General features: G+C 51.4%; 1 protein-coding gene across 6 annotated transcripts in view; it reads left to right on the top strand.

Moving 5' to 3' along the window:
* GMEB2 (glucocorticoid modulatory element binding protein 2) overlaps window positions 1–26,154 on the top strand; it is a 39,343-nt gene continuing 13,189 nt past the window's right edge. Inside the window, exons 1-4 of one of the 6 annotated variants that reach the window (XM_012440479.2) lie at window positions 1–461; window positions 6,630–6,817; window positions 22,610–22,707; window positions 24,050–24,177. In XM_012440479.2, the coding sequence (XP_012295902.1) occupies window positions 6,687–6,817; window positions 22,610–22,707; window positions 24,050–24,177 (357 nt within the window). In that variant the 5' untranslated portion in view covers window positions 1–461; window positions 6,630–6,686. Of the gene's footprint in view, window positions 532–6,030; window positions 6,512–6,629; window positions 6,818–7,210; window positions 7,353–22,609; window positions 22,708–24,049; window positions 24,178–26,154 lie in introns of those variants that run through there. The other 5 variants (XM_012440478.2, XM_012440480.2, XM_064382597.1 and 2 more) reach the window with 5 other exon arrangements.

The following is a 26,154-nucleotide window of genomic DNA, read 5'->3' as shown; positions in this document are numbered from 1 at the left end:
ATTTTGTAGAATTCATGCAGCAGACGGACTTTTCTGTTGAGCCAAAGTTCTCTTTCTTTGCTGACACTTCAGCTGCAACAGTTTCGATTACGTCAGTCTTGACCCGGCCGGTCAAGAATACTAGTTTTAAAATGTTTTCTTGGCCGGTCGCGGTGGCTCACACCTGCAGTCCCAGCACTTTGGGAGGCTGAGACGGGTGGATCCCAAGGTCAGACCAACATGGTGAAACCCCGTCTCTACTAGAAACACAAAATTAGCCGGGTGTCGTGGCGGGCGCCTGTAATCCCAGCTACTTGGGAGGCTGAGGCAGAAGAATCGCTTCAACTCGGGAGGCGGAGGTTGCCGTGAGCCGAGATCGCGCCACTGCACTCCAGCCTGGGCGACAGGGCGAGATTCCATCTCAAAAAACAGAAGAGGCCATGGAGAGAGGAGGGGCTGCCCGCCCTTGGGAAGGCAGTGGGGTGAGATGCTCCGTAGTGCTGCTTCTGTGTCTAAGAATCATTATCAGAGACTTGAGCTGTTTTCTGAGAGGTAACTTGTGTATATATTGTTTTGAACTTTGGTATGGTTGCCGTTGGAGAGGCTGGAATTCGGTTTTGTGCATTTACATGTGTGATACCTGCAAAACCCCGAAGCTCTGCTGAGGACCCTGGCTGCAGAGTGGCTCAGCCTCTTTGCAGCTTTTGGTGGAAGTGACTTCAGTTGCCCCTGCTGAGCTCACCTTATCCAAGTAGCTGCTCCTCAGTGAGAGTTAAACCCAAGAAGTCAGCATGGGAAATCAGGAGTATTTTAAGTGAATTATTTATTATTTTTATTTATTTATTTATTTATTTTGAGACAGAGTCTTGCTTTGTCGCCAGGCACCAGGCTGGAGTGCAGTGGCGCGAGCTCAGCTCACTGCAACCTCCGCCTTCCAGTTTCAAGCAATGCTCCTGCCTCAGCCTCCCAAGTAGCTGGGACTACAGAGGCGTGCGCCAGCACGCCCTGCTAATTTTTGTATTTTTTAGTAGAGACGGGGTTTCATTATGTTGGCCAGGATGGTCTCAATCTCTTGACCTTGTAATCCGCCCACCTCGGCCTCCCAAAGTGTTGGGATTACAGGTGTGAGCCACTGCGCCCGGCCTATTTTTTATTTTTTATATTTTATTTTTTTTGAGACCGAGTCTTGCTCTGTCGCCCAGACTGGAGTGCAGCGGTGCACTCTTGGCTCACTGCAACCTCCGCCTCCCAGGTTCAAGTGATTCTCCTGCCTCAGCCTCCCAAGTAGCTGGGATTACAGGTGCATACCACTACACCCGGCTAATTTTTTTTTGTATTTTTAAGTAAGTAGAGACTGGGTTTCACCACATTGGTCAGGCTGGTCTCAAATCCCTGACCTTGTGATCTGCCCGCCTCAGCCTCCCAAAGTGCTGGGATTACAGGCGTGAGCCACCACGCCCCACTGAAATTTTTATTTTTTAGTTATTATTGTTGAGACAGAGTCTTGCTCTGTCACCCAGGCTGTAGTGCAGTGCTGTGATCTTGGCTTGCTGCAACCTCCACCTCTGGGGTTCAAGAAATTCTCTTGCGTCTGCCTCCCAAGTAGGTGGGATTACAGGCACCTGCCACCATGCCTGGCTATTTTTTTTATTTTTATTTTTTTTTAATTTTTAGTAGAGTCAGGGTTTCATCATATTGGCCAGGCTGGTCTGGAACCCTTGACCTCAGCCTTCCAAAGTGCTGGGATTACAGGCGTGAGCCACTGTGCCTGGCCAAATTTTTTAATTTTTAATTTTTTTTTTGGAGACAGGGTCTTGCTCTGTCTCCCATGCTGGAGTGTAGTAGTGTGATCTTGGCTCACTGCAGCCTCTGTCTCCCGGTTCAAGCAGTTCTCCCACTTCAGCCTCCCGAGTAGCTGGGATTATGGGGCATGCCACCATGCCTGGCTAATTTCTGCATTTTTAGTAGAGTTGAGGTTTCATCAGGCTGGTCTCAAACTCCTGACCTTAGTGATCCACTCACCTCAGCCTCCCAAAGTGCTAGGATTACAGGCGTGAGCCACTGCACCTGGCCTAAGTGAAATTTTAAAGTGGCTTTTTTTCATGTTTGTTTAAAGTTCTTTATTTTGAAGCCTAAGTCTACAACACCAAAATTATGGTAGCGAAAAAAACATGTTTTAGAAATATGAAGGAAGTCTGTCAATGTAAATGAATTCATCATTGTAACTTTTCTGGCTGAAAAGCATCTGAAGACAGTTGTTGGAGACCCCCATGCCCTAATGGGAAGTGTGCTTGCCAGCAGCTGGAGGGGTTCCCCTGTGTGCCCACTTCCCCCACCGCCTGTGCACCCCTTCCCCCTCCGCCTGTGCGCCCCCTTCCCCCCTTAGGCGCTCTGTCCTGCTAGATGGCCACCATTTAAATTAGAGTGACGGTAAACGGCTCTTGTTCCAACTTTTTAAAATCTTTTTTTCCTTATTTAAAAAATACATTTTCCTTCCATCACTCGTTTTCCATACCCTCCTGAACAGGAAACGGGGAATATTTTCTTGTCTCCAGCCCCTAGTCTTTACTGCTTGTAGCGTTAGCGTGCAGTCCTAACTGGTGTTCTCTTGGCTCCGGGTGCTTGCTTTTCTTATACCAACCTACCGCAGCCCTCCTCACACTCACTGTGGGTTGCCCTCACTGCTCTCCCGGGCCAGGCTGGCGCCAGAACGCGTGCAGGGTCTTTGCTGCAGGTGGTGCCCAGCTCCCCATGGTTTCTTTTTGCTTCCTTTTCTTGAGAATGTGTCTTTCTCTCTCGGTGCTGAACCACCGTCTTTTCCGTTCAGATCACCTCTGGTTCTTGGTTCCTTGGATCTCTGGTCAAGGGTTAGTTCAGAGACTGGCTGCCATTTGCAATTGGTGGCCCTAGAAGTCATAGCTCTTTCTTTTCTCCCCTTTATCTTGCCTGTGGCCCTTTACCTTGGAGTTGTGTGGAGACCCATGCCCAGTTAGGAAGCAGTAGAGCCCACTGGTCCAGTGCATACCGAGACAAAAGGCAGCCTGTGGAATGGAGGAAAAGAAGCTAGGGTGGACTGAAGACCTTTTGTTCTCCTGCAAACTTCCTCTCCCTAGCAGACATTCAGAAAAATGCTCACATGCTAGATAATGTAGGTTGTGTGTGATTTAGCAAGAACCTTGAGTCCTGAAGGCACGTTTGTGCTTGGTGGCTTAGTTTGTGCTTGGTGAGTTAGTTCCGGCATTGAAGGGGTTGCAGAGGCTGGGCTGCGAATGCCTCCCCTTAGTGAGGGCAGGGCCAGCACTCTTTGCAGTGTGCCAGGTTGGGGTGGACCCATTCCTGTCCTTGGACACACTTCTTTGTTACAGTCCTAGGGACAGGTGATGTTATTTTTATATTGACAGTTATAATTTTTAAAGTTCTGGAAAATTTTCTTTTTTTGTGTGTGTGACAGGGTCTTGATCTGTTGCTCACGCTGGAGTGCAGTGGCACGACTATGGCTCACTGCAGCCTTGACCTGCTGGGCTCAAGCGACCTCCTGCCTCAGCCTCTAGAGTGGCTGTGACTATGGGCATGCACGCTACCTTGCCTGGCTGTTTTTTATTCTTTATTTATTTAGTAGAGATGGGGTGTGGCCGTGTTGCCCAGGCTGGTCTCAAACTCCTGAGCTCAACCAGTCCTCCCGCCTTGGCCTCCCAAAGTGCTGGGATTGCAGGTGTGAGACACTATGCCTGGACATGAAAAGTTGTCTTTCTTTAGAAAGTTTTTATAGTCTGTACTTTCTAGTCTATAGCTAATGCTAATAAGTCATTCTGTTGTAATAGCGTTACAGTATGTTTATTATGGTAAAATGTGCATAACATAAAATTTACCATTTTAGCTGGGCATGGTGGTGCGTGCCTGTAGTCCCAGCTACTCGGGAGGCTGAGGCAGGAGGATCGCTTGAGCCTACATAACATAAAATTTACCATTTTAGCTGGGCACGGTGGTGCGTGACTGCAGTCCCAGCTACTTGGGAGGCTGAGGCGGGAGAATCGCTTGAACCTACATAACATAAAATTTACCATTTTAGCTGGGCATGGTGGTGCGTGCCTGTAGTCCCAGCTACTTGGGAGGCTGAGGTGGGAGAATCGCTTGAGCCCAGGGGTTCTGGGCTGTAGTGAGCTATGCCGATCAGGTGCCCACACTAAGTTCAGCATCAGTATGGTGACCTCCTGGGAGCGGGGGACCACCAGGTTGCCTAAGGAGGGGTGAACTGGCCCAGGTCGGAAATGGAGCAGGTCAAAACTCCCGTGCTGATCAGTAGTGAGATCGCGCCTGTGAATAGCCACTGCACTCCACACTCCAGCCTGGGCAACATAGCAAGAGCCCGTCTCTTAAAAAAAAAATTTACAATTTTAACCTTTTTTTTGAGATGAATTTCACTCTTGTTGCTCAGGCTGAAGTGCAGTGGCGCTGTTTCAGCTCTCCGCAACCTCCGCCTCCCAGGTTTACGTGATTCTACTGTCTCAGGCTCCTGATTAGCTGGGATTACAGACGTCCAGTACCATACCTGGTTAATTTTTTGTATTTTTAGTAGAGATGGGGTTTCACCATGTTGGACAGGCTGGTCTTGAACTCCTGACCTGAGTTGATCCATCCGCCTCGACCTCCCGAAGTGGTGGGATTACAGGTGTGAGCCACTGCGGCTGGCCCCATTTTGACCATTTTTAAGTATGCAATTCACCAGCATTCAGGACACCCACAGTGATTGTGCAGCCATCACCACTGTCCATTCCCAGAACATGTCATCATCCCCAACAGAAATTCTGTACTCATTAAAGAATGACTCCCCATACTCCTCCCCAAGCCCCTGGTCACTTCTATCCTACTTTCTTTCTTCTTTTGAAATGGGTCTCACTCTGTTGCCCAGACTGGAGTGCAGTGGCGTGATCATGGCTCACTGCAGCCCTGGTCTCCTAGGCTCAAACGATCCTTTAACCCCAGCCTCCTGAGTAGCTGAGACTATCCCAGCTTTGTAGTTTTTCTTTTGGTTGTTGTAGTTTTTAATTTTCACATTTCCATTTGGTTATAACTCCTGTTTCTATACCAAGATTTTCTTTCCACTTGGTCGAGAATGTTTGGCTTTACTCTGGGAGCTCGTCCGATATCACCTGAGAGCCCCTGCATATCCCGCGTTCATCTCAGAGCCAGCTTCTTTTGTGTGTTTGTCCCTTTGCCAGGCAGTTTGATTGTTCTGGATGCTTTGACTATTATGCTATGGACTTTGCATCTTGTTTAAGTCTCACAGACAATGTAGAGTTTCTTTTTATAGCAAGAAATCGACTGGTTCAGGCTGCACGTTTTGGACCCTGTTCTTGTGTCCGTGTTCTTAGGCTGGTTTAGTTTAGAGACTTCCCAGTGCGCTGTGGATCTGCCCCACATGCGCCAGTGGGGCCCGTCTGAGACCTGGGCGGTGGTCTGTCCTGGAGGTCAGTTCTCTTCCCTTTGCCCTTTAGGGTCAGGACCACCTAAAGACTGTGTTGGGATGACCCAGGCGCTCATACACAGCTGTGTGCTGTCCTCTCTGCTCCCCTCTCCTCTCAGCGCCTCTAACACACGCCGACTCCAGGCTCCTTGTCCTCTGGCTGGAAACCAGGGGCTTTTGTGTTCCCTGTGCTGTGTAGAGGATGGAGAATGAGAGAGCAGCAGTGATTCCCCACACTCTTGGGCCGCCGTTCCTGTAGTCAGGAGGAAGATTCCCCTCTCTCCAAGCTATTTGGGCCTGCCAGGCCACTGCCACTATCACAGGGTTTTAGCCAGGGCTTGGGCTTGCTGCGGGCAGTGCCAGCAAAGACAAAATAATAATTTAAAAACCCAGGGCAGGTTGGGTGTGGTGGCTCACGCCTGTAATCCCAATACTTTGGGAGGCCAAGGCAGGTGGATCACCTGACATCAGGAGTTTGAGACCAGCGTGACCAACATGGCGAAACCCCATCTCCATTAAAAATACAAAAATTAGCTGGGCACGGTGGCAGGTGCCTGTCATCCCAGCTATTCAGGAGACTGAGGCAGGAGAATCGCTTGAACCCAGGAGGCAGAGGTTGCAGTGAGCTGAGATTGCACCTTTGCACTCCAGCCTGGGTGACAAGAGTGAAATTCCGTCTCAACCCCCCGCTCCCCACAAAACCCAGGGCATTTCACTTCTCTCTTTCTGTCTTGTATGGGTTTCCCTTCCCATTCCCCAGCAGAGAGAGGACTTCTTGGAGTGCTTTCTGCACCTGAAACTCAGTTCACAGATTGGGGCTGGCTTTGAGTTCAGGCCAGGAGAGATGGAAGACCTGGCAAGCAGGGAGTCTGCGTCCAGGGAAGTTGCTCGGAATTCTAGGCCCCTCCTGTCCTCCTGCTGTGGGCCCCATGTGGAGGGAGCGGCTCTGTGCCTTCTGCTCCAGGATTTTGGCTCATCCAGTGGGAAAGACGGGTGCAGTGCACTTACACCACCCTCGGAACCAGAGCCCGGAGTAACTCTTCTGTTACCACCTGTTTTTGTCAGGAGGTAGTAGTCTGAGATGTAAGGGTGGGTCTTTGGAGATGATTAGAGATGCCTTTTTGAGTATTGTGTTGTGCAGATGTGGAGATGACTCTGACCCTGGGCCCTGCCTTGCTTCCTCCAGGACTTGGGACCCTGGAGGACTGACGCTGCTGGCCTGGGCATCTCATCCTGCTGAGCCATGGCGACCCCCGACGTGAGCGTGCACATGGAGGAGGTGGTGGTGGTGACAACTCCGGACACTGCGGTGGATGGCAGCGGTGTGGAGGGGGTGAAGACCGTGTTGGTTACGACCAATTTGGCCCCTCACGGGTAAGCACGGGCCTCAGTGCCATTGAGGCTGATGGGGGCTCGGGTTGGGCTGTCCTTGGGGCAACTGGCATTAACGTGGGAAGGGCCGAGTGTCAGGATTTTCCTAGTTCCAGTTCTTCTGAGACTGGATTCAAATGTGTGCATAAGTAGAGAGCGAAGAAAAGCAGAAATGGCATGGGGAACAGAAGACCCAGCTGCAGCTGTGGGGAGGCCTTGCCCCCGGCACCCGCACGGCCACGGGCTCCACGTCCTGAAAGGCTGTGATTTCTCATGTGAGAGGGAGCAGTAGGGATGGCAGAGAGCTGGACTTGCAGAAATGGAGTTGAAGAGCCAGTGATTTTCTTGACATTCTTCATGAAACTGTGAGCGTTTTCTTTCTTATCTCTGTGCCAGGTGTCCGAATCAAATGTTAGTTGGCAAAAAAGCTAACATTGGCCCAAACTGCAGCTTTGTTTTGCCGCCTGTAGGTAGGACTGCTAGGAGGTGGCAGAGCTGCTCCTGCTGTGAGCTGGTATCACCCCTGCCCCTGCTGAGGGTAAGATAAAGGCACAGTCAGCCCTGGGCTACGATCCTCATTCTGCCTCCTTAGAGGGCTCTGGGGTTCTAGGGCTCTGGGGCTCGGGGGCTCGGGGGCTCGGGGGCTCGGGGGCTCTGGGCTGGGGCAGTCTTCCCGTTGGTCTCATCTTTGCTGTGTCTCATGCTTGGCACCTTCATGCTGACCTTAGCATATCACTGAGCGTGAGCTTTTGACTTTCTCACTGTTTGACAAAGGGCTTTTGAGAGGAAGACTTTAGGCTGTTGTTGACCCCTGCACGGTGCAGGTCAGGCCTCCCTTCGTGGACGGTGTGCAGGCAGCTGCCACCTGCCTGGCCCTGAGTTCCTTCCTGCCGTCCTTCCCTTGCTGTGGAGCCTGTTGGACCCGAGGCTTTAACCACCCTCCCTCCCGCATGTCAGGGTGGCGGAGCTTGATGCGATCGCAGAGCAGGACACAGACCTGTGTGGGTTCCTGGTGTGAAGTACCCAGTCTTCTCTGCCTCATCTGCAGAGCTCGTGGCCATGTCTGGAAATGCAGACATCTGAGTGGGGCCTCCCGGCTGGATGCTCACACCTCCGTCCTCCTTTTCCCTTTGTCGGCACCTTGGTTCACAGCTTCAGTGCTTCCCGGGCGTGTGTCCGTGGTGTTTCCTGGCCTCTCCCGCCCCACACACTCCATAGTGACCTCCCCAGTCTTGCCCAGAGAGGCAGTGCCCGTTTCCTCCCTTGGATTTGGGTTGGTCTGCAATGAGTACAGTGCGGCAGCGGTGACCCTTGGTCAGAGAGGGCCACATCACTTCCTCATGGTGCCCTCAGGCTGCTGCAAGGAGCCCAGGGTCATGCCTGACCTGGGGTGAGGCTGCTCTGGTCCTAGCCGAGCCCAGCTTTCGTGTCACCCACCCAGGCATCCTGGTGGAAGGGGCCTCCAGGTAGGTCCAGTCCAGTCCCATATCCAAGTCTCCTCACCTGCACCATGACACCGTGTCCGCGGTGGTGTGGTCCAGCACCAGGTTGGGACCTTCAGTATCCTCAGCTTTAGGCCTTTCTTCTTGATCTGGTCTGAGTCCCCAGACATGTGTCTTAGTCTGCTCGGGCTGCCATAGCAAAACGCCATAGACTGAGTGACCTCAGCAGGGGACATTTTTCCTTACCGTGGTGAAGGCTGGAAGTCCAAGGTCAGGGTCTGCCGGGTTCTGCTTTTGGGAGGACTGTCTGAGTTGCAGATGGCCGACTTCTTGCTGTGTCCTTGTGATGGAGAGGGAGGGAGGGAGAAAGAGCTTTCTCTTTAATTTCTTAGAAGGTCGCGGGGCCAGGCGTGGTGGCTCACGCCTGTACTCTCAGCACTTCGGGAGGCCGAGGGAGGCGGATCACTTGAGGTCAAGGAGTTTGAAACCAGCCTGGCCAACATGGTGAAACCCCATCTCTACTAAAAATACAAAACAATTATCCAGGCATGGTGGCACGTGCGCTAGTAATCCCAGCTACTTGGGAGGCTGAGGTGGGAGAACTGCTTAAATCCAGGACGTGGAGGTTGCGGTGAGCCAAGATCATGCCACTGCACTCCAGCTTGGGCAACAGAGCAAGACCCCATCTCAAAAAGAAAAAAAAAAGGTCACGGTTGGCCAGGCGTGGTGGCTCATGCCTGTAATCCCAGCACTGTGGGAGGATGAGGCAGACAGATTGCTTGAACCCAGTTCAGGACTAGCCTGGGCAACATGACAAAACCCCATCTCTATAAAAAGCACAACGCACCACCAGCTGGGCATGGTGGCGAGCACCTATAGTCTCAGCTACTCAGGAGGCTAAAGCACGATGATCGCCTGAGCCCAGGAGTTTGAGACAGCAGTGAGCCGTGACTGTGCCACTGCACTGCAGCCAGGGACAGAGTGACAGAGTGAGACCCTGTCTCAAAACACAACAAAAACCACCAGAAGGTCAAAGTGTTATTGGATTAGGGCCAACCGGTATAACCTCATTTTAGTTATTTCCTGACGACCCCATCTTTAAATACAGTCACATTGCGGGTAAGGCCTTCAACATGGGAATTTTATGGGGGACATGGTTCAGGACAGTCCCTTCCCCTAGCTCTCAGGTCCTGTAGGCAGGGGTCTGCCTCTGCTTCTCAGGGTCTTCTGTCACGTGGGGCTGAGGATAGCGTCTGGCTGGAGGGTGGAGTGGGACGTCTTTAGGTTGATCTGTCCCTTACACCTGCTGGCAGAGGCAGTTGATGCCCAGGCCTCTGGATTTAGGAGTTTGGGGTACACTGAGTGTTGGTCATCTCCCCACGGCCAGCCTCCGCCTCTCGGTCTGCGCCTTGCTGCTGATTGCATCTGCGTGCGCCCTCCCGCTCCTGGCTTCTGGGTTTATGCTTGGGAGCTTTTCCCTCTGCATTGTTGTGATGACTTCCATGAGGGGCCCATTCACCTGGGTGCTATTTTTATTTATTTATTTTTTTTTTTGAGATGGAGTCTCGCTCTGTCACCCAGGCTGGAGTGCAGTGCGCAGTGTCAGCTCACTGCAACCTCTGCCTCCTGGGTTCAAGCAGTTCTCCTGTCTAAGCCTCCTAAGTAGCTGGGGCTACATGTGTACACCACCACGTCCAGCTAATTTTTGTATATTTAGTAAAGACAAGGTTTCACCATGTTCACCAGACTGGTCTCCAACTCCTGACCTCAGGTGATCTGCCCACCTCAGCCTCCCAGAGTGCTGGGATTATAGGCATGAGCCACTGTGCCTGGCCCACATTTGTGTGTTTCATTTGCCATTTTATCAGGAAGTTTGTGCAGCTTTTAAAAAATTACACATAACTGACTGGGCGTGGTGACTCACACCTGTAATCCCAGCACTTTGGGAGGCCAAGGTGGGCGGATCACGAGGTCAAGAGATCGAAACCATCCTGGCCAACATGGTGAAACCCCTTCTCTACTAAAAAAATACAAAAATTGGCTGGGCATGGTGGCGCGCGCCTATAGTCCTGGCTACTTGGGAGGCTGATGCAGGAGAATTGCTTGAACCCAGGAGGTGGAGGTTGCAGTGGGCCAAGATCCCATCACTGAACTCTAGCTGGCGCCTGGAGATAGAGCAAGACTCTGTCTTAAAAAGAAAAAAATTACACGTAACTATTTTTATTACAAAATATATATGGTAGAAAATTACTTCATAGCTGGAATGATTTAGAAAGAAAAAAAGAAAGTACTGGTAAGCAAAAACAGAAACCATGTTGCTATTACCCAGAGACTCCTGCTGCCAGCGCCGAAGATCTTTCCAGATGTTCTGTTTATATAGGAACATATGACTTTTTCTTTCCTTAAACCTTTTTTTGAGATGGAGTCTTACTCTGTTGCCCAGGTTGGAGTGCAGTGGCATGATCTCGGCTCACTGCAGCCTCCACCTCCCAGGTTCAAGTAATTCTACTGCCTCAGCCTCCTGAGTAGCTGGGACTACAGGCGGGTGCCACCACGCCTGGCTAGTTTTTTGTATTTTTAGTACAGATGGGGTTTCATCATGTTAGCCAGGATAGTCTCGATCTGCTGACCTTGTGATCCACCTGCCTCGGCCTCCCAAAGTGCTGGGATTACAGGTGTGAGCCACCGCGCCCGGCCTCCTTAAACCTTTTTATTATTAAGTTCATGTACATGTAGAGAAGCACCCCAGGCACTCATGTTCAGCTGAATGAACCCCCGCTAAGGGAGCATGGGGCGTCGTGCCCTGGAGCCCTGCGCATGCCTCTCCTGTTCCCAACGTGAGACCCCACTGTGTGTGCAGCTTTCATTCTGGTTTGGCTTTAATGATCTTTGTCTTTCCATGTTGATGAATTTTCCTGTCTTTTAATCCTCAGTTCAAACTTAAATTTCTTCCTATGTTGGCCAGGCCTGATGGCTCCTGCCTGTAATCCGAGCACTTTGTGGGGCTGAGGTGGGAGGGTTGCTTGAGCCCAGGAGTTGAGACCAGCCTGAACAACAAAGCAAAACATCAGCTCTACAAAGAATACAAAAATTACTTGGGTGTGGTGGCGTGTACCTGTGGTCGCAGCTTCATGGGAGGCTGAGGCGGGAGGATTGCTCCAGCCTGAGAGAGGTTGAGGCTGCAGTGAGCCAGGGTCGTGCCACTGCACTCCAGCCTGGGTGACAGGGTGAGATCCTGTCTCAAAAGAAAGAAAAAAAGAAAGATTTCTTTTCCCCCAAAGTGGCTCTTATTGTAGGTTTGTCCCAACCAGAGACCATCCCATTTAGTCCTCGCATAGCCCATTTAGCGTGTCACTCAGGAAAGTCTCTTTCATGAACTGGCTTAACGAGGAGACAGGGCCAGGTGTCCTGCAGTTGCACCTCTGGGCTCAGAGGATCACAATTCACTACAGCAACTGAGTGGCGCCTGGGCTCCAGTCTCCAAAGCCTAGGTCCATCTGATGGAGAGGGTGTTTTCCCAGTGTGACAGGTGCAGGGTGGCTTTCACGTCCTAGGAGAAACCTGCACTCTTTCCTCCCCCTCCTGCCCAGACCACCCACATTCTAGACTCTCACACCCTAGAGAGGTCTCATGAGCACTGTCACAGGAGCATCAAGGACACTGGGGTTACCCATTTGAAATGTGGAGGTTTCAACATCAAGTACATCTTTATTGAAAAACAAAAATGAGCTGGGTATGGTGGCTTACGCCTGTAATCCCAGCACTTTGGGAGGCCGATGCAGGCAGATCACTTGAGGTCAGAAATTTGAGACCAGTCTGGCTCTTTAGTAGAGCCAACCTGTCTCTACTAAAAGTACAAAAATTAGTCGGGTGTGGTGGCAGGCGCCTGTAATCCAGCTACTCGGGAGACTGAGGCAGGAGAATTGCTCTGGGAGGGGGTTGGAGGTTGCAGTGAGCTGAGATTGCACCACTGCACTCCAGTGTGTGTGACAGAGTGAGACTCAGTCTCAAAAAAAAAAAAAAGAAAACAAAAATGTTATTAGTAATAAAAATCTCCCTGAAGCTTTCTCCCTCTCGTGCAGTTATCTTCACACACAATCGTGGGCTTAGAGCTGTCCTCTGTGGGTGTCTTGCCGGCTGGTGGCAGTGACGGACCAGGGCAGTCACAGGCACAGAAGCACCGCTGGTGGCTGGTGCAGTGCCCTGGAGGCTGGTGTCCCATTTGCTGCCTTGGTTTCCTGTGGTTACTATGGAAGGTGGCTCCTGTGGGTTAGCTTTGATTTATGAATGGTGAATATGAGCTTTTTTTCTAGATTGTTAAAAGAATTTGCTCACATCTTATGCTTAAGTTAACTCTTTTAAGAACAGTGAGAAGTATAGAGGAAGTAGTTGCCGAGTTCTCTTGCTTGCTCTGTTTATGATTGTGTCAGTTTTCTTTTCCTGTTTAAGAAACTACCCAAAACTTAGTAGCTTAAGACAAGACATAGTTATGGTTTCTTTTAATTCTGTTTGTTGGTTGGTAGTTCTACTGGTCTGGGCTGGCCCCACCAACCGCTGTCGTCAGCTGACAGCACAACAAGGACCTGCTGGTCTGGGTAGCCTCGGCCACAGGGGTCTCTGGAAGGAGGCGGTCTGGGGCATAGGTAGGCTTGGCTGGGTGGCTCTCCTCTGCTTTGCCAGGTCTGTGACTTCCACCTGGAGGCCTGGATTTTTTTGCCTGGTGAGCCAAGGGTTGCAGAGGAAAGCGGGCCTCCTGCTCACTCCTGTTGCCTTGACTGACGCAAGCAGCATCACAAGGCTCTGGTTCGAGTCTGTAGCTAAGACTTCCTCTTGGCAGGAAGTTATAAAATGTTGTGACCATTTCTGTGGCCACAGAATGACATTTCCACTCATCCGTCTCCTGCCTTTTCCTGGGCCTTCCCAGCTCACCCCATGCAGGTAACATAGGGTCTGGGTGTGGCTGGGACTTCTTGCTTATGGCACCCCTTGATCCAGAGACTGGTTTTAACCTCAAGACTTCCCCTCCTCTCTTGAGCTTTCACTGGGACAGGACAGGACCAGCTCTGGGGCAGGTGCAGGGTGGCCCTTTGGCCAGATGCGTTCAGAAAGCTGTCTAGGGTGTGAGGGAAGAGTGACAACCATGGCGCTGCTTGTTCTTTGTTCTGAGGCTCTTTGTTACATTTTCTATTTTTTATGGTTTTCCCTTTCTTAGATTTCTGTGGGTCAGAACCATTTCTTACCTTGACAGTCTTTTGCCAGTAGAGAAACTGGGGACATGAAATGATTTTTTGTTTTTGGAGACAGAGTCTTGCTCTGTCGCACAGGCTGGAGTGCAGTCCCACAGTCGTGGCTCATGGCAGCCTGGACCTCCTGGGTTCAAGGAATCCTCCCGCCTCAGGCTCCTGAGTAGCTGGGACTGTGGGCATGTACCAGCACACCTGGCTGATTTTTTGATTTTGCGGAGATGGGGTCTCGCTATGTTGCCCAAGCTTGTCTTGAACTCCTGGAGTCAAGCAGTCCTCCTACCTCAGCCTCACAGAGCGCTGGGGTTACAGGTGTGAGCCACCACATCCGGCTGATGCAAAACAATTTGATCCCCTGGGGATTCCTAGTTTGAAGAAAACTGTCCAGCTCCACTGTGTCTGGAGTGCTCCTTGTGAGGTCACACTAGTCAGGCAGTCTGGAGTGCTCCACGTGAGGTCACACTAGTCAGGCAGTCTGGAGTGCTCCATGTGAGGTCACACTAGTCAGGCACTGTGTCTGGAGTGCTCCTTGTGAGGTCACACTAATCAGGCAGTGTCTGGAGTGCTCCATGTGGGGTCACACTAGTCAGGCACTGTGTCTGGAGTGCTCCACGTGAGGTCACACTAGTCAGGCACTGTGTCTGGAGTGCTCCATGTGAGGTCACACTAGTCAGGCACTGTGTCTGGAGTGCTCCATGTGAGGTCACACTAGTCAGGCACTGTGTCTGGAGTGCTCCATGTGAGGTCACACTAGTCAGGCACTGTCTGGAGTGCTCCATGTGAGGTCACACTAGTCAGGCACTGTCTGGAGTGCTCCACGTGAGGTCACACTAGTCAGGCACTGTGTCAGGAGTGCTCCATGTGAGGTCACACTAGTCAGGCACTGTCTGGAGTGCTCCTTGTGAGGTCACACTAGTCAGGCAGTGTCTGGAGTGCTCCATGTGAGGTCACACTAGTCAGGCACTGTATCTGGAGTGCTCCACGTGAGGTCACACTAGTCAGACACTGTGTCAGGACTGCTCCACGTGAGGTCACACTAGTCAGGCACTGTCTGGAGGGCTCCATGTGAGGTCACACTAGTCAGGCAGTGTCTGGAGTGCTCCATGTGGGGTCACACTAGTCAGGCAGTGTCTGGAGTGCTCCATGTGGGGTCACACTAGTCAGGCACTGTCTGGAGTGCTCCTTGTGAGGTCACACTAGTCAGGCAGTGTCTGGAGTGCTCCATGTGAGGTCACACTAGTCAGGCACTGTATCTGGAGTGCTCCATGTGAGGTCACACTAGTCAGGCACTGTGTCAGGAGTGCTCCATGTGGGGTCACACTAGTCAGGCAGTGTCTGGAGTGCTCCATGTGAGGTCACACTAGTCAGGCACTGTCTGGAGTGCTCCATGTGAGGTCACACCAGTCAGGCAGTGTCTGGAGTGCTCCACGTGGGGTCACATTAGTCAGGCACTGTGTCTGGAGTGCTCCACGTGAGGTCACACTAGTCAGGCATTGTGTCTGGAGTGCTCCACGTGAGGTCACACTAGTCAGGCAGTGTCTGGAGTGCTCCATGTGAGGTCACACTAGTCAGGCACTGTGTCTGGAGTGCTCCATGTGGGGTCACACTAGTCAGGCACTGTCTGGTGTGGGCCATGTGAGGTCACACTAGTCATGTGTGTTTCCTGTCTTTTTTTTTTTTTTTTGAGACCAAGTCTTTGTCACATAGGCTGGTGTGCAGTGTCTCGATCTCAGGTCACTGCAGCAGCCTCTACCTCCTGGGTTCAAGTAAGTCTCCTACTTCAGCCTCCTGAGTAGCTGGGATTACAGGCGTCCACCACCATGTCTGGCTAAATTTTGTATGCTTAATAGATACAGGATTTCACCATATTGACCTTGCTGATCTCAAACTTCTGACCTCAAGTGATCCACCCACCTCGGTGTGAGCCACCGTGCCTGGCTGACACTGGTGATTTCTTAAGGTTTTTGTGTCTGGGCTGGTGCTGCTGGGCCTTGCCGGGGAGGGGGAGGTCCAGGCTGGACTCACTCACATATCTGGGCATTGGTGGGCTGGCCGAGGCTCTGCCAGGACACCTGCCTGGGTGTGCTTAGTAGGAGGAGAGCCACAGTCCCCGTAGGGCCTCGTCAGAGCATCTCGGTCAAAGCTTGTCAAAGGTTGGCCTAAAGTCAAGTAGAAGAGGTGGGAAGCCCCCGGTCTTGATGGAGGGAGCCATAAAGGACCAGAGGGCTTTTTTCAGTCTTAGATTCCTTTGCCAGGATGCCAAGGTGCTGCCCTCATGGGACAGTCACGTATGGAGCAGCGGAGAGGCTGCATGTGCCCTCTCCTGAGAAGAGGGCATCGGTGAGTCAGGGCTGTCTTGAAGGACTTAAAGATCCTCTTCTTTCTTGTGGAGAATTATAGGTATTATTCTACCAGCTGAAAGTTGAGATTTCCTCTTGCTGCCTGTTTTTTTAAAAGTTGGGGGAGTAGAAGCTAGTTAACAGCTTGATGGGTGCTGATTCCTCTCCCAGTTGAATATTTTGGGGGGATCTTAGGAGTGCTCCTTACTTATGAAGCCTGGTGGGGCTGCCTTGCTCTCGGCCACACTGTGGCAATGACCATATGTTGCAGAGGACTGGCATCCGGTAGGTAGCCAGCAGCTTGCACAAACATTTACTTTAAGCAAAGTGGGCATTTTTCAGATAAAGTTTGAACTGCAAATGCCAGTTCAACCACATCTCAGCACTGTGGAAGGCTCTGTTGTCCTGCAGGGAGAGGGTCCCTCTTACAGTCTGTGTTCAGTGCAGCAGGCGCGTCTGCAGGTGCAACAGGGGCGCCTCTGAAGCTTGGGGCGGGGGCCTCACAGGGCCCCATCTGCACACCTCTTTGGCCCCACAGGCCATCTCCGTGGAGAATTCCTGGCTGTGTTTGTATGTGGCCTGGGTGGGGTTTGCTGTGTGACTGTGACCCTTGCTTGTCAGGGGCTCCCCTGCCTCCCTCCCTCCCACTCTTGGGGCTGAGTCCTGGCCAGCAGTCATGTGAAGGGCACGTGGTCCTGTTCTGTCATCCTCTCCACCGTCCAGAGTTCTGACTCGAGAGGTCGTCGTCCTCTTTGGAGCTCAGGCGCCCTCCTCGGAGCTTGTCTTCTTCACATGGGAGTCATTCTTAATATGTCCCAGAGACCAGGCTCCATCTTGATAGTTTTAATCAACTCTCATTTCTCACACTGTTATGTGAGGTGAAATATAACTTTGAGAACTAGAGAGTGGTGAATTCTCTGGGCAGGAGAATTTATTTGTTCTTCAGGAGCTCCAGAGCAGAGATGACAAGTGAGCAGGAGGAACAGAACAGTGGCTCCCCTCCCCTCCCCGGGGTTTGTGTTTGCCTGCGCTCGGGCACTGGCTCTGAGCTCCGCCAGTTCAGGCCTTCCAGGAAGCAGATGCTAGGGCTGACTGGGAGAAGGCTGGATGGAGGCTGTGCCCCAGCTCTGACCACGAGAGGGGCCGGGTAGGCAGACCTCAGGTGCAGTACAGGAAAGGGGCCACCCGGGTAGACATGGCTTAGCGAGGTGCCGCAGTGTTTAAGGCCAGACCCACGGCCCCACAGCCCCTTCTCCCTGCCATCTTGCAAAGCCCATTCTCCTTCCAACGCCTCCAAGCTGAGCCTTTGCGTTCGCAGCCTCCTCTTCCCTCATCCCCAGCTCCTTCTCAGTGCCCCCCGCCCTGTCTTCTCCGGGGGGATGCGGCAGATCTGTGGCTGTTTTCCAGCCACATTCTGCACTGTCAGCCGCCCTTGCTGTTTCCTGAGGCCTCTCACGGCTTCCTCCTGGGACCTTGCTGTCTCTGCTGCTGCTTGGATGGTCAGGCCGCCTCTTCTCACAGGGGATCCCTTGCTCAACCAAGTCTTCGCCAACAATTCCTACATCTGGGCTAGAGCCCCCTGCTGCCTCTTTGCTGAGCTGCAGACGCCTCTGAAAGATACAGACTGTGGGGCTTTCACAGAGCAGAACACTGCAGGCTGCAGGAAGGAAGCAGCGATGACCTTCACAGCAGCAGCAGCTGTCAAGGCCTGTGGAGCAGAAGTGTCACGGGTGCGGTGCCTCACACCAGGAATCCCAGCACTTTGGGAGGCTGAGGTGGGTGGTTCACTTGAAGCCAGGAGTTCAAGACCAGCCTGGGCGACAAAATGAGACCTACAAAAAAATACAGAAAAAAATTATCTGGGCCTGGTGGCATGTGCCTGTGGTCCCAGCTACTCAGGAGGCCAAGGTGGGAGAATTACTCGGAGCCCAGGAGGTCAAGGGCTAAATCCTGAGTTGTGATTTAGCCACTGCACAGGGGAGACCCTGTCTCAAAAAAAAAAGCCAGACTGAAAAGAGGGCACAGCCGATACTTTTATTTATATAACATTAAAAAGTAGCAAACCTAGTTGGCCAGTGGCTGCCCTTGGAGGGAGAGCCCAGAGGGGCCAACAGAGGAGGGACAGCTGTGGGCATCTGGATAGGTGCTCAGCGCCCTTTCCTGAGGGCCTTCTGGCGCCTGAGCGCTTCTGTGTGCAGGTTACACTTGGGCCAAGATGACCCCACCAGACACCAGCTGGTGTCCCACAGTCAACCCAGATTCTTCCTGTCCTGGGCAGCTCTGCTCATTGTCTTCCAAGCCAGCAGGCGAGCCAGCAGGTCTCCAGGTACCTCCCCGTCCAGGGTTGCTGTCTCCTTGACCCTTGGTCCCCTCTCTGTGGGCTTCTCACCCAAGTGCTTTCTCAAACTCTGGGCTCAAGCAGTCCTCCTGCCTTAGCCTACTGCGTAACTGAGACCACAGGCTTCCGCCAGTGCACTTGGCCTCCTGGCCTCCTGTCTCAGCCTCACTTCCTGCCCCTAAAATCTGTGGTCCACTTCAATGTTCTTTCTTTCTTTTTTTGAGAGAGAGTCTCCTCTGTCACCCAGAGTGCAGTAGTGAGATCTCAGTTCACTGCAACCTCTGCCTCCTGGGTTCAAGAGATTCTCCTGCCTCAGCCTCCCAAGTAGCTGGGACTACAGGCATGTGTCACCACACCCGGGTAATTTTGTTTTATATTTTTAGTAGAGATGGGGTTTCACTGGGTTAGGCAGATTGGTCTTGATCTCCTGACCTCGTGATCTGCCCACTTCCGCCTCCTAAAATGTTGAGATTACAAGTGTGAGTCACCTTGCCCAGCCTTTTTTTTTAATTTTTATTTTGAAATGAAGTCTCGGCCTGTCTCCCAGGCTGGAGTGCAGTGCTGTGATCTTGGCTGACTGCAACCTCCGCCCCCCAGGTTCAAGAGATTCTCCCACCTTAGCCTGTAAGTAGCTGGGATTACAGGCACCCAACACCACACCTGGTTACTTTTTGTATTTTTAGTAGAGTTGGGGTTTCACCATGTTGGTCAGGCTGGTCTTGAACCCCTGACCTCAAGTGATCCCCCTGCCTTGGCATCCCAAAGTCCTGGAATTACAGGCATGAGCCACTACGCCCAGCCACTCTGGTGTTCTTTCTAAAAGTACAAATCTGACCAGATCAATCCTCTGTTTAAGGATCCAAAGGGCGTGGCAGGGCACCGTGGCTCATGCCTGTAATTCCAACACTTTGGGAGGCTGGGGCAGGAGGGTCACTTGAGCCTGGGAATTCAAGACCAGTTCGGGCAACGTAGTGAAACCTCATCTCTACTAAAAATAAAAAAAATTAGCCAGGTACGGTGGCATGTGCTTGTAGTCCCAGCTACTCAGGGGGCCTAGGAAGGAGGCTCACTGGGAGCTCTGCAGTGAGCTGTGATTGCCCCACTATATTCCAGCTTTGGCAACGGGAGTGAGACCCTGTCTCAAAAAAAAAAAAAAAAAAAGGATCCAAAGGGCTCTCTGACTTCCCTTCACTTTTAGCTTGCAATGAGGCTCTGCCTGCAGGCACATCCTGCCCCACGCCCCTGGCGCCCTGCTCTCAGCCCGTGCAAGCCACCCCCACGCCCAGCTCTTGGCTCTCGGCATTTCCAGGTTCAGCGCAAGAGTCACCTCCCCAGAGCTGGCTTCCCTCAGAACAGGTGTTCCCCTTGGCTCTAACTGCTTTGGCTGGTGTCCCTGTTTGTCCAGGTCGTGAGTGAGCGATGGGAATTCAAAGTTGTGCACCCCAGACGCCAGTCCTGAGATACGGGCACCATCAGGCCTCTATGTGCTGGGCACCTGTGCTGTGCTGAGACTGAGGCATGGAGTCTTGAAGGCGAGAGAACAGGGAGGGTGCCCATGAGCCCTCCTGAGACTGAGTGTATTTTTTTTTTTTTTTTTGAGACAGAGTTTCGCTCTCGTTACCCAGGCTGGAGTGCAATGGCGCGATCTTGGCTCACCGCAACCTCCGCCTCCTGGGTTCAGGCAATTCTCCTGCCTCAGCCTCCTGAGTAGCTGGGATTACAGGCACGCACCACTGTGCCCAGCTAATTTTTTGTATTTTTAGTAGAGACGGGGTTTCACCATGTTGACCAGGATGATCTTGATCTCTTAACCTCGTGATCCATCCGCCTCAGCCTGCCAAAGTGCTGGGATTACAGGCGTGAGCCACTGTTTTTGTTTTTGTTTTTGAGACGGAGTCTTCCTCTGTTGCCCAGGCTGGAGTGCAGTGGTGCAGTCTTGGCTCACTGCAACCTCCACCTCTCGGGTTCAAGCAGTTCTCCTGTCTCAGCCTCCAAGTAGCTGAGACTACGGCGTCTTCCCCCAACGCCTGGCTAGTTTTTGTATTTTTAGTTGAGACGGGGTTTTACCATGTTGGCCAGGCTGGTCTCAAACTCCTGACCTCAGGTGATCTGCCTGCCTCAGCCTCCCAAAGTGCTGCGATTACAAGTGTGAGCCATCTTGCCCGGCCCTTGAGTGTGTTTTTAAGCAAACTTCTGGAAGTTTAGAAGTGCACACATTATACCGTTGGCTGTTATGAGGTGCACAGCTGGGAGGCCCACCCAGACCTCTCCCAGCTTGTCCACATCATCTCCCCTGAGGCAACTGCTCTCACAGGTTCCGGAAACTGGAGACTGGTTCCCTGTTTCAGACAACCCTCATGCAAGTGTGGGAACACCGTGTCTGCAGGATTAATTTCTAGAAATGGAGGTGTGGGTCAGAAGGGCGTGTTTCTAGGCTGCGGGTGGACTTTCATTGAAGATGGCTTTGGAGTCCTGCTTCCCACACCGGCACCACCATGCCGAGACCCTCCCCTCCGCGTGGTGGCGCTGGTTCCTTCCCGTGGGCGGGCTGTCTGGGGAAAAGCAGCATTTCATGCTGTTTCTGTTCGCATTCCTTGTGAGTGTCTTTCTAGGGCTTCTCCAGAGCCTTGCTTGTGCCTTTCCATTGCCCTGTTGTGCTGTGACATTGGTCTGTGGGACCTCTTTGTCATATCAGGAAATTAGCAGTTTGTTGTCCTTATGTTTTAAGTGTTTTACCACCAAGTTTTTTTTCTTTTCTTAAAAAATTGTGGCTGGGCTTGGTGGCTTATGCCTGTAATCCCAGCACTTTGGGAGGCTGAGGTGGGTGAATCATGAGGTCAGGAGTTTGAGCCCAGCCTGGCCAACATAGTGAAACCCCATCTCTACAAAAAAAAAATTGTTAGTGGTGTTAGTTTTTCCTAGCACTGAAAGTGTTTGTTTTTATTTTTAAAGACAAAGTTGTCTTTTTTTATTTCTTGGTTTTGTATTGTATGAGAAAACCCTTTGTCACTTAGAAACTAGTAAAAAACCCTTTTTTTCCTTCTAATACTTTGATGGTTTCATCTTTTACCTTTACATTTTTATTTGTCTACAATTTATTTTGTTATGAGGTTGGGCCATGGTGATTTTTCTTATAAAATTTTATAATTTCTGATAGTTTCTATAGCTGTATGAAGTGATTATCGTGGAAATTAAATACTTTGTTGAAGACAGAAATGGAAGTGTAGAATCTCTACCGGAGCACCCGCTGCCTCCACGACTCCTTCTGGTTTCACCTCTGTTTTTTATTTTTTATTTTTTGAGACAGAGTCTCTCACTGTGTCACCTAGGCTGGAGTGCAGTGGTGCGATCTCAGCTCACTGCAGCCTCTGCTTCCTGGGTTCAAGCGATTCTCCTTTCGCGGCCTCCTGAGTAGCTGGGATTATAGGTGTGTACCACCATGCCCAGCTCATTTTTGTATTTTGCATAGAGACTGGGTTTCACCACGTTGGCCAGGCTGGTCTTGAATTCCTGACCTCAAGTGATTCGCCCATCTTGGCTTCCCAAAGTGCTGGAATTACAGGCGTGAACCACTGCTCCTGGCCTCACCTGCTGGTTTTACCTGCTAGGTGCTGTTCTGGGTGCTCCTCACTGTAAACCAAACAGAAAATGTGTGTTCCTGAGGCCAGCTTGGCGCCCGTCAGTGCTCAGTCCTCGGACCTACACAGGCTCTGCCATTTCTTTTTTTTCTTTTTTAATTTTGACAGAGTCTTGCTCTGTCGCCCAGACTGGAGTGCAGTGGCGCAGTTCCCACTCACTGCAGCCTCTGCCTTCTAGGTTCAAGTGATTCTCCTGCCTCAGCCTCCTGAGTAGCTGGGATTACAGGCTCGAGCCACCACCCAGCTAATTTTTGTATTTTTAGTAGAGATATGGTTTTACCATGTTGGTCAGGCTGGTCTCAAACTTCTAACCTCAGGTGATCCTCCCGCCTCGGCCTCCCAAAGTGCTGGGATTACAGGCGTGAGCCACCGCACTGGCCTTTTTTTTTTTTTGAGATAGAGTCTTGCTCCATCACCCAGGCTGGAGTGCAGTGGTGTGATCTTGGCTTACTACAATCTCCGCCTCCCGGGTTCAAGCGATTCTCCTATCCCAGCTTAAACAGGCATGTACCACCATGTCCAGCTAAGTTTTGTATTTTTTTTTTTTTTTAGTAGAGACGGGGTTTCACCATGTTGGCTGGGCTGGTCTTGAACTCCTGATCTCAAGTGATCCACCCACCTCAACCTCCCAAAGTGCTGGTATTACAGGTGTGAGCCACCTCACCTGGCCTCTGCCATTTCTGAATGAAATGAGAAAAGTGTACCAGGTCAGCCAAGCGCCATCAGGAAGAAAGTGCCCTGCAGGTTGTGCCTCTGGGAACTTGAGGTTCTTCTCTCTTTCCTTCACTTCACCAGGGCTGACCTGACAGAAGATAACATGGAGACAGAAAATGCAGCGGCAGCAGCTGCTGCTGCCTTCACAGCCTCCTCCCAGCTCAAGGAAGCCGTGTTAGGTAGGGAGCCGCCCTGGGTGGGAAGCCTGCCTTCTTGCCGCAGCCGGGACAGGACGGTCCTGCGCTCAAAATGGGGAATAGCCAGAGATACACAAGGTCTTCGTTCGGCTGATTCCCAAGCCGTGTGCCCTTAGGAGTGAGGGCCAGGCGCCAGGGCCCCCCAGGGGTGGGGCCTGCCGTGTGTCTGTAGTGACGGCCCTTTCTCTGCCCATGGCTAATAGGAGAGCAGAGTCACTTAGCCCCAAGTTTGCAGCTCTCTTCTCTTTTGGAGTTTGTTTTCTTCTGTTTCAGTACCATTGTTTTCCTGTATCTGTTTATTACAACTATCAGTGAATGGTAGTAAAAAAAAAAAAAAAAATGTTTTTTTTGAGACAGGGTCTTGCTCTGTTGCCCAGGCTAGAGTGCTGTGGCACGACCACTGGTCACTGCAGCCTTGACCTCCTAGGCTCAGATGATCCTCCTGCCTCAGCCTCCTGAGTAGCTGGGACTACAGGCATCTGCCACCATGCCCAGCTAATTAAAAAACGCTTTTTTTTAAGAAATAGGGTCCCACTGTTGCCCAGGCTGGTCTCCAACTCCTGGCCTCACATGATCCTCTAGCCTCAGCCTCCCAAAGTATTGGGATTACAGGTGTGAGCCACTAAGCCTGGCCAGTAAAAATTCTGTTTTTTTTTTTTTTGGGAGAGGGAGTCTCACTCCGTTGCTCAGTGGCATGATCTCGGCTCACTGCAACCTCTGCCTCCCACAGGGCTCAAGCGATTCTCCTGCCTCAGCTTCCCAAGTAGCTGGGATTACAGGCGCATGCCACCACACTCAGCTAATCTTTGTATTTTTAGTAGAGATGGGGTTTTGCCATGTTGACCAGCCTGTTCTCAAACTCCTGACCTCGGGTGATTCACCCACTTGGGCCTCCCAAAGTGCTGGGATTACAGGCATGAGCCACCTTGCCTGGCCCAGTAAAAATTCTTTATGACACTCTTAATATTTTTCTTTTGCCTGAGATTACAGGCCCTGAACCTTTAAAACCTTAGGTTTCCCTAGAATTGTTTCAATTAAAGTTTGATTTTATTTCCTTAAGTGGCTCTTCAGTTTAACCATAGTTTAATGGAATTCTGTTAATGTAACTATATTTAAATCGTTTAGTGAGTTTAACCCTGAAACTCAAAATAACAGGGTACCCATGAGCATGCCCTGCCTACCTTGGCTCTGTCTCAGGCCTTCCTGGATTTTAATTTTTGATTTCCAGGTTGGTAGCTGTTTTCTGCATTTTCAGGAAATGCTTTGGAGAGGTTGTAACTGATTTTCTGTTTTTACCCTTTCCTGTCAATGCGCCTGTGAGAAGTGAAGATGGCTGAAGAGGGAGAGAACCTGGAGGCTGAGATTGTGTACCCCATCACCTGTGGGGACAGCAGAGCCAACCTCATCTGGAGGAAGTTTGTGTGTCCTGGCATCAATGTGAAATGTGTTCAGGTGAGCATAGGCTGCGTTCAGGGCCCGGGAGAGAGGCCTCATGGCATCTGTGCCTGCTCTGGGGGTGCAGCTGTGCCAAATGCATCCTGAGGCAGGGTCTTCAGGGCTGGAGGGAGTGTAGGAGGTGCGGGAAGAACCTTCAGGAAGAGGAACTCGCTGTGGCCGCAGTGTGCTATGGCAGGGAAGCTGGGAGGCCCCCCTGCTGTGTGGAGGAGGCTGCCCCTCCTGGGCAAGGAGCTGTACCCAGCAGATCCAGTGAGATCTGCTCCAGAAAGGCTCGCTCCTTGGTAAGGAGCAGGACGAATGGGGAAGGTCTTCTCTCTCTGGCAACATTGACAGATGAGATACCCAGGCTCACCTGTGCTGGAACAGCCGAAAATGCCAGGGAAGATAGTTTCATAAAGCATCTTGTAGATGCTGCCTCACACTGGCTAAGAAAGAGGGAAGTGCTGAGGCCTGGGGACCTAATAGTGACAGAATTGAGAGACAGATGGGGTGCTGTGTCCAGCTTTTGCCCTGAGAGCCTCGACCTGAGCTTGGTTATCTCAGCCTTGCAGGGCTGGAGATCAGAAGACAAAGCCCAGGGCCTCCTCGAGGCGTGTGTGCTGGGTGGGAGGTGGGGACTGTCCCCTCCAAAACTGGCACCTCCCAGGGCGAATCCACCGCATACTCCCTTACCTCCTGTCCCCGGCACCCACACCGATAAGGGGTGAATCCACCCACACTTCCTCTCCCCGGCACCGGGACTCCCACATCTCCTGTTCCCGGCACCGGGAAGGGGACACCTTCTGTAGGATTCATAGGTGGCCTTGTTGGTCTGAAAGCCTCAAGCTGAGTTTAGTTATCAGTACCTTCCAGCTGGCAGTTCCCCCAGGAGTCTGACAGAAGCAAACAAAAAATACTTTTTGGAAGAATTCACCTTTATCTCAGGTTTCAAGTAATTTCTGTGGAACCCTGGACACATAAGCAGCGCTCCTGGAGCATGCACAGAAGCCGCAGGCAGCAGGGTTGGCCTTGCAGCAGCTCAGCTGTTGGGGTTTTAAAGCTTAGAAGATAAAATTGTTAATATTTAGTAATTTATTTTAAGAAATAAAAAAGGCTGGGTACCATGGCTTACACCTAACCCTAACACTTTGGGTGGCTGAGGCGGGAGGATTGCTTGAGCCCAGGAATTCAAGAGCAGCCTGGGTAACATAGTAAATTAAAAAAAAAAAAAAAAAGAAAGAGGTCGGGTGTGGTGATCACGCCTGTAATCCCAGTACTCTGGGAGGCCGAGGCAGGCGGATCACAAGGTCAGGAGTTCGAGACCATCCTGGCCAACATGGTGAAACCCTGTCTCTCTACTAAAAATGCAAAAAAAATTAGCTGAGTGTTGTGGTGGGTGCCTGTAATCCCAGCTACTTGGGAGGCTGAGGCAGGAGAATTGCTTGAACTCAGGAGGTGGAGGTTGCAGTGAGCCAAGATCATGCCACTGCACTCCAGCCTGGGTGACAGAGCAAGACTCCATCTAAAAAAAAAAAAAAAAAAAAAAATTGATGTATTCAGGAACCATGAGAGTCTCACACATCTATTAGAGTTCTGGAAGGAGGAGAGAGGCTGAGAGCTTTCATAATTGAGGACAGAGCCATCCACAGTGAGTGCGAGGGCACTGACAGACCCCAGCCTGCATGAAGACCCCACTGCCTACGTCCAAGTAGAGAGTGATCGTCGTGAGTTATCACTCAAGTCAAATAAGACTTGTAAGTCCACACCTATCTCGATATATTTAGTGGTATTTGTTTATGTTAAATAAATGCATAGAGAGAAATAAAGCTCTTAAGATACCAGCTAACAAGTGTGGGAGGAATGATGGAGTCAGAGTCATAAGCAGGTGCTCAGATTAGTTTCAGGGCATCCCGGTAAACCACGCAGCCATTACAGAGGGAAGTCGTAGCTGCGGCGGGGAAGCTGGCAGGTGCCTCCTTAACTCAGCGATCC

The sequence above is a fragment of the Aotus nancymaae genome, unplaced genomic scaffold (assembly GCF_030222135.1).
Source record: "Aotus nancymaae isolate 86718 unplaced genomic scaffold, 86718_ANA_hifiasm-v0.15.2.pri h1tg000029l, whole genome shotgun sequence".
Taxonomy (NCBI): domain Eukaryota; kingdom Metazoa; phylum Chordata; class Mammalia; order Primates; family Aotidae; genus Aotus; species Aotus nancymaae.
Note: the sequence above shows the minus strand (reverse complement) of the source record. Positions and strands in the feature narration are given on the sequence as shown.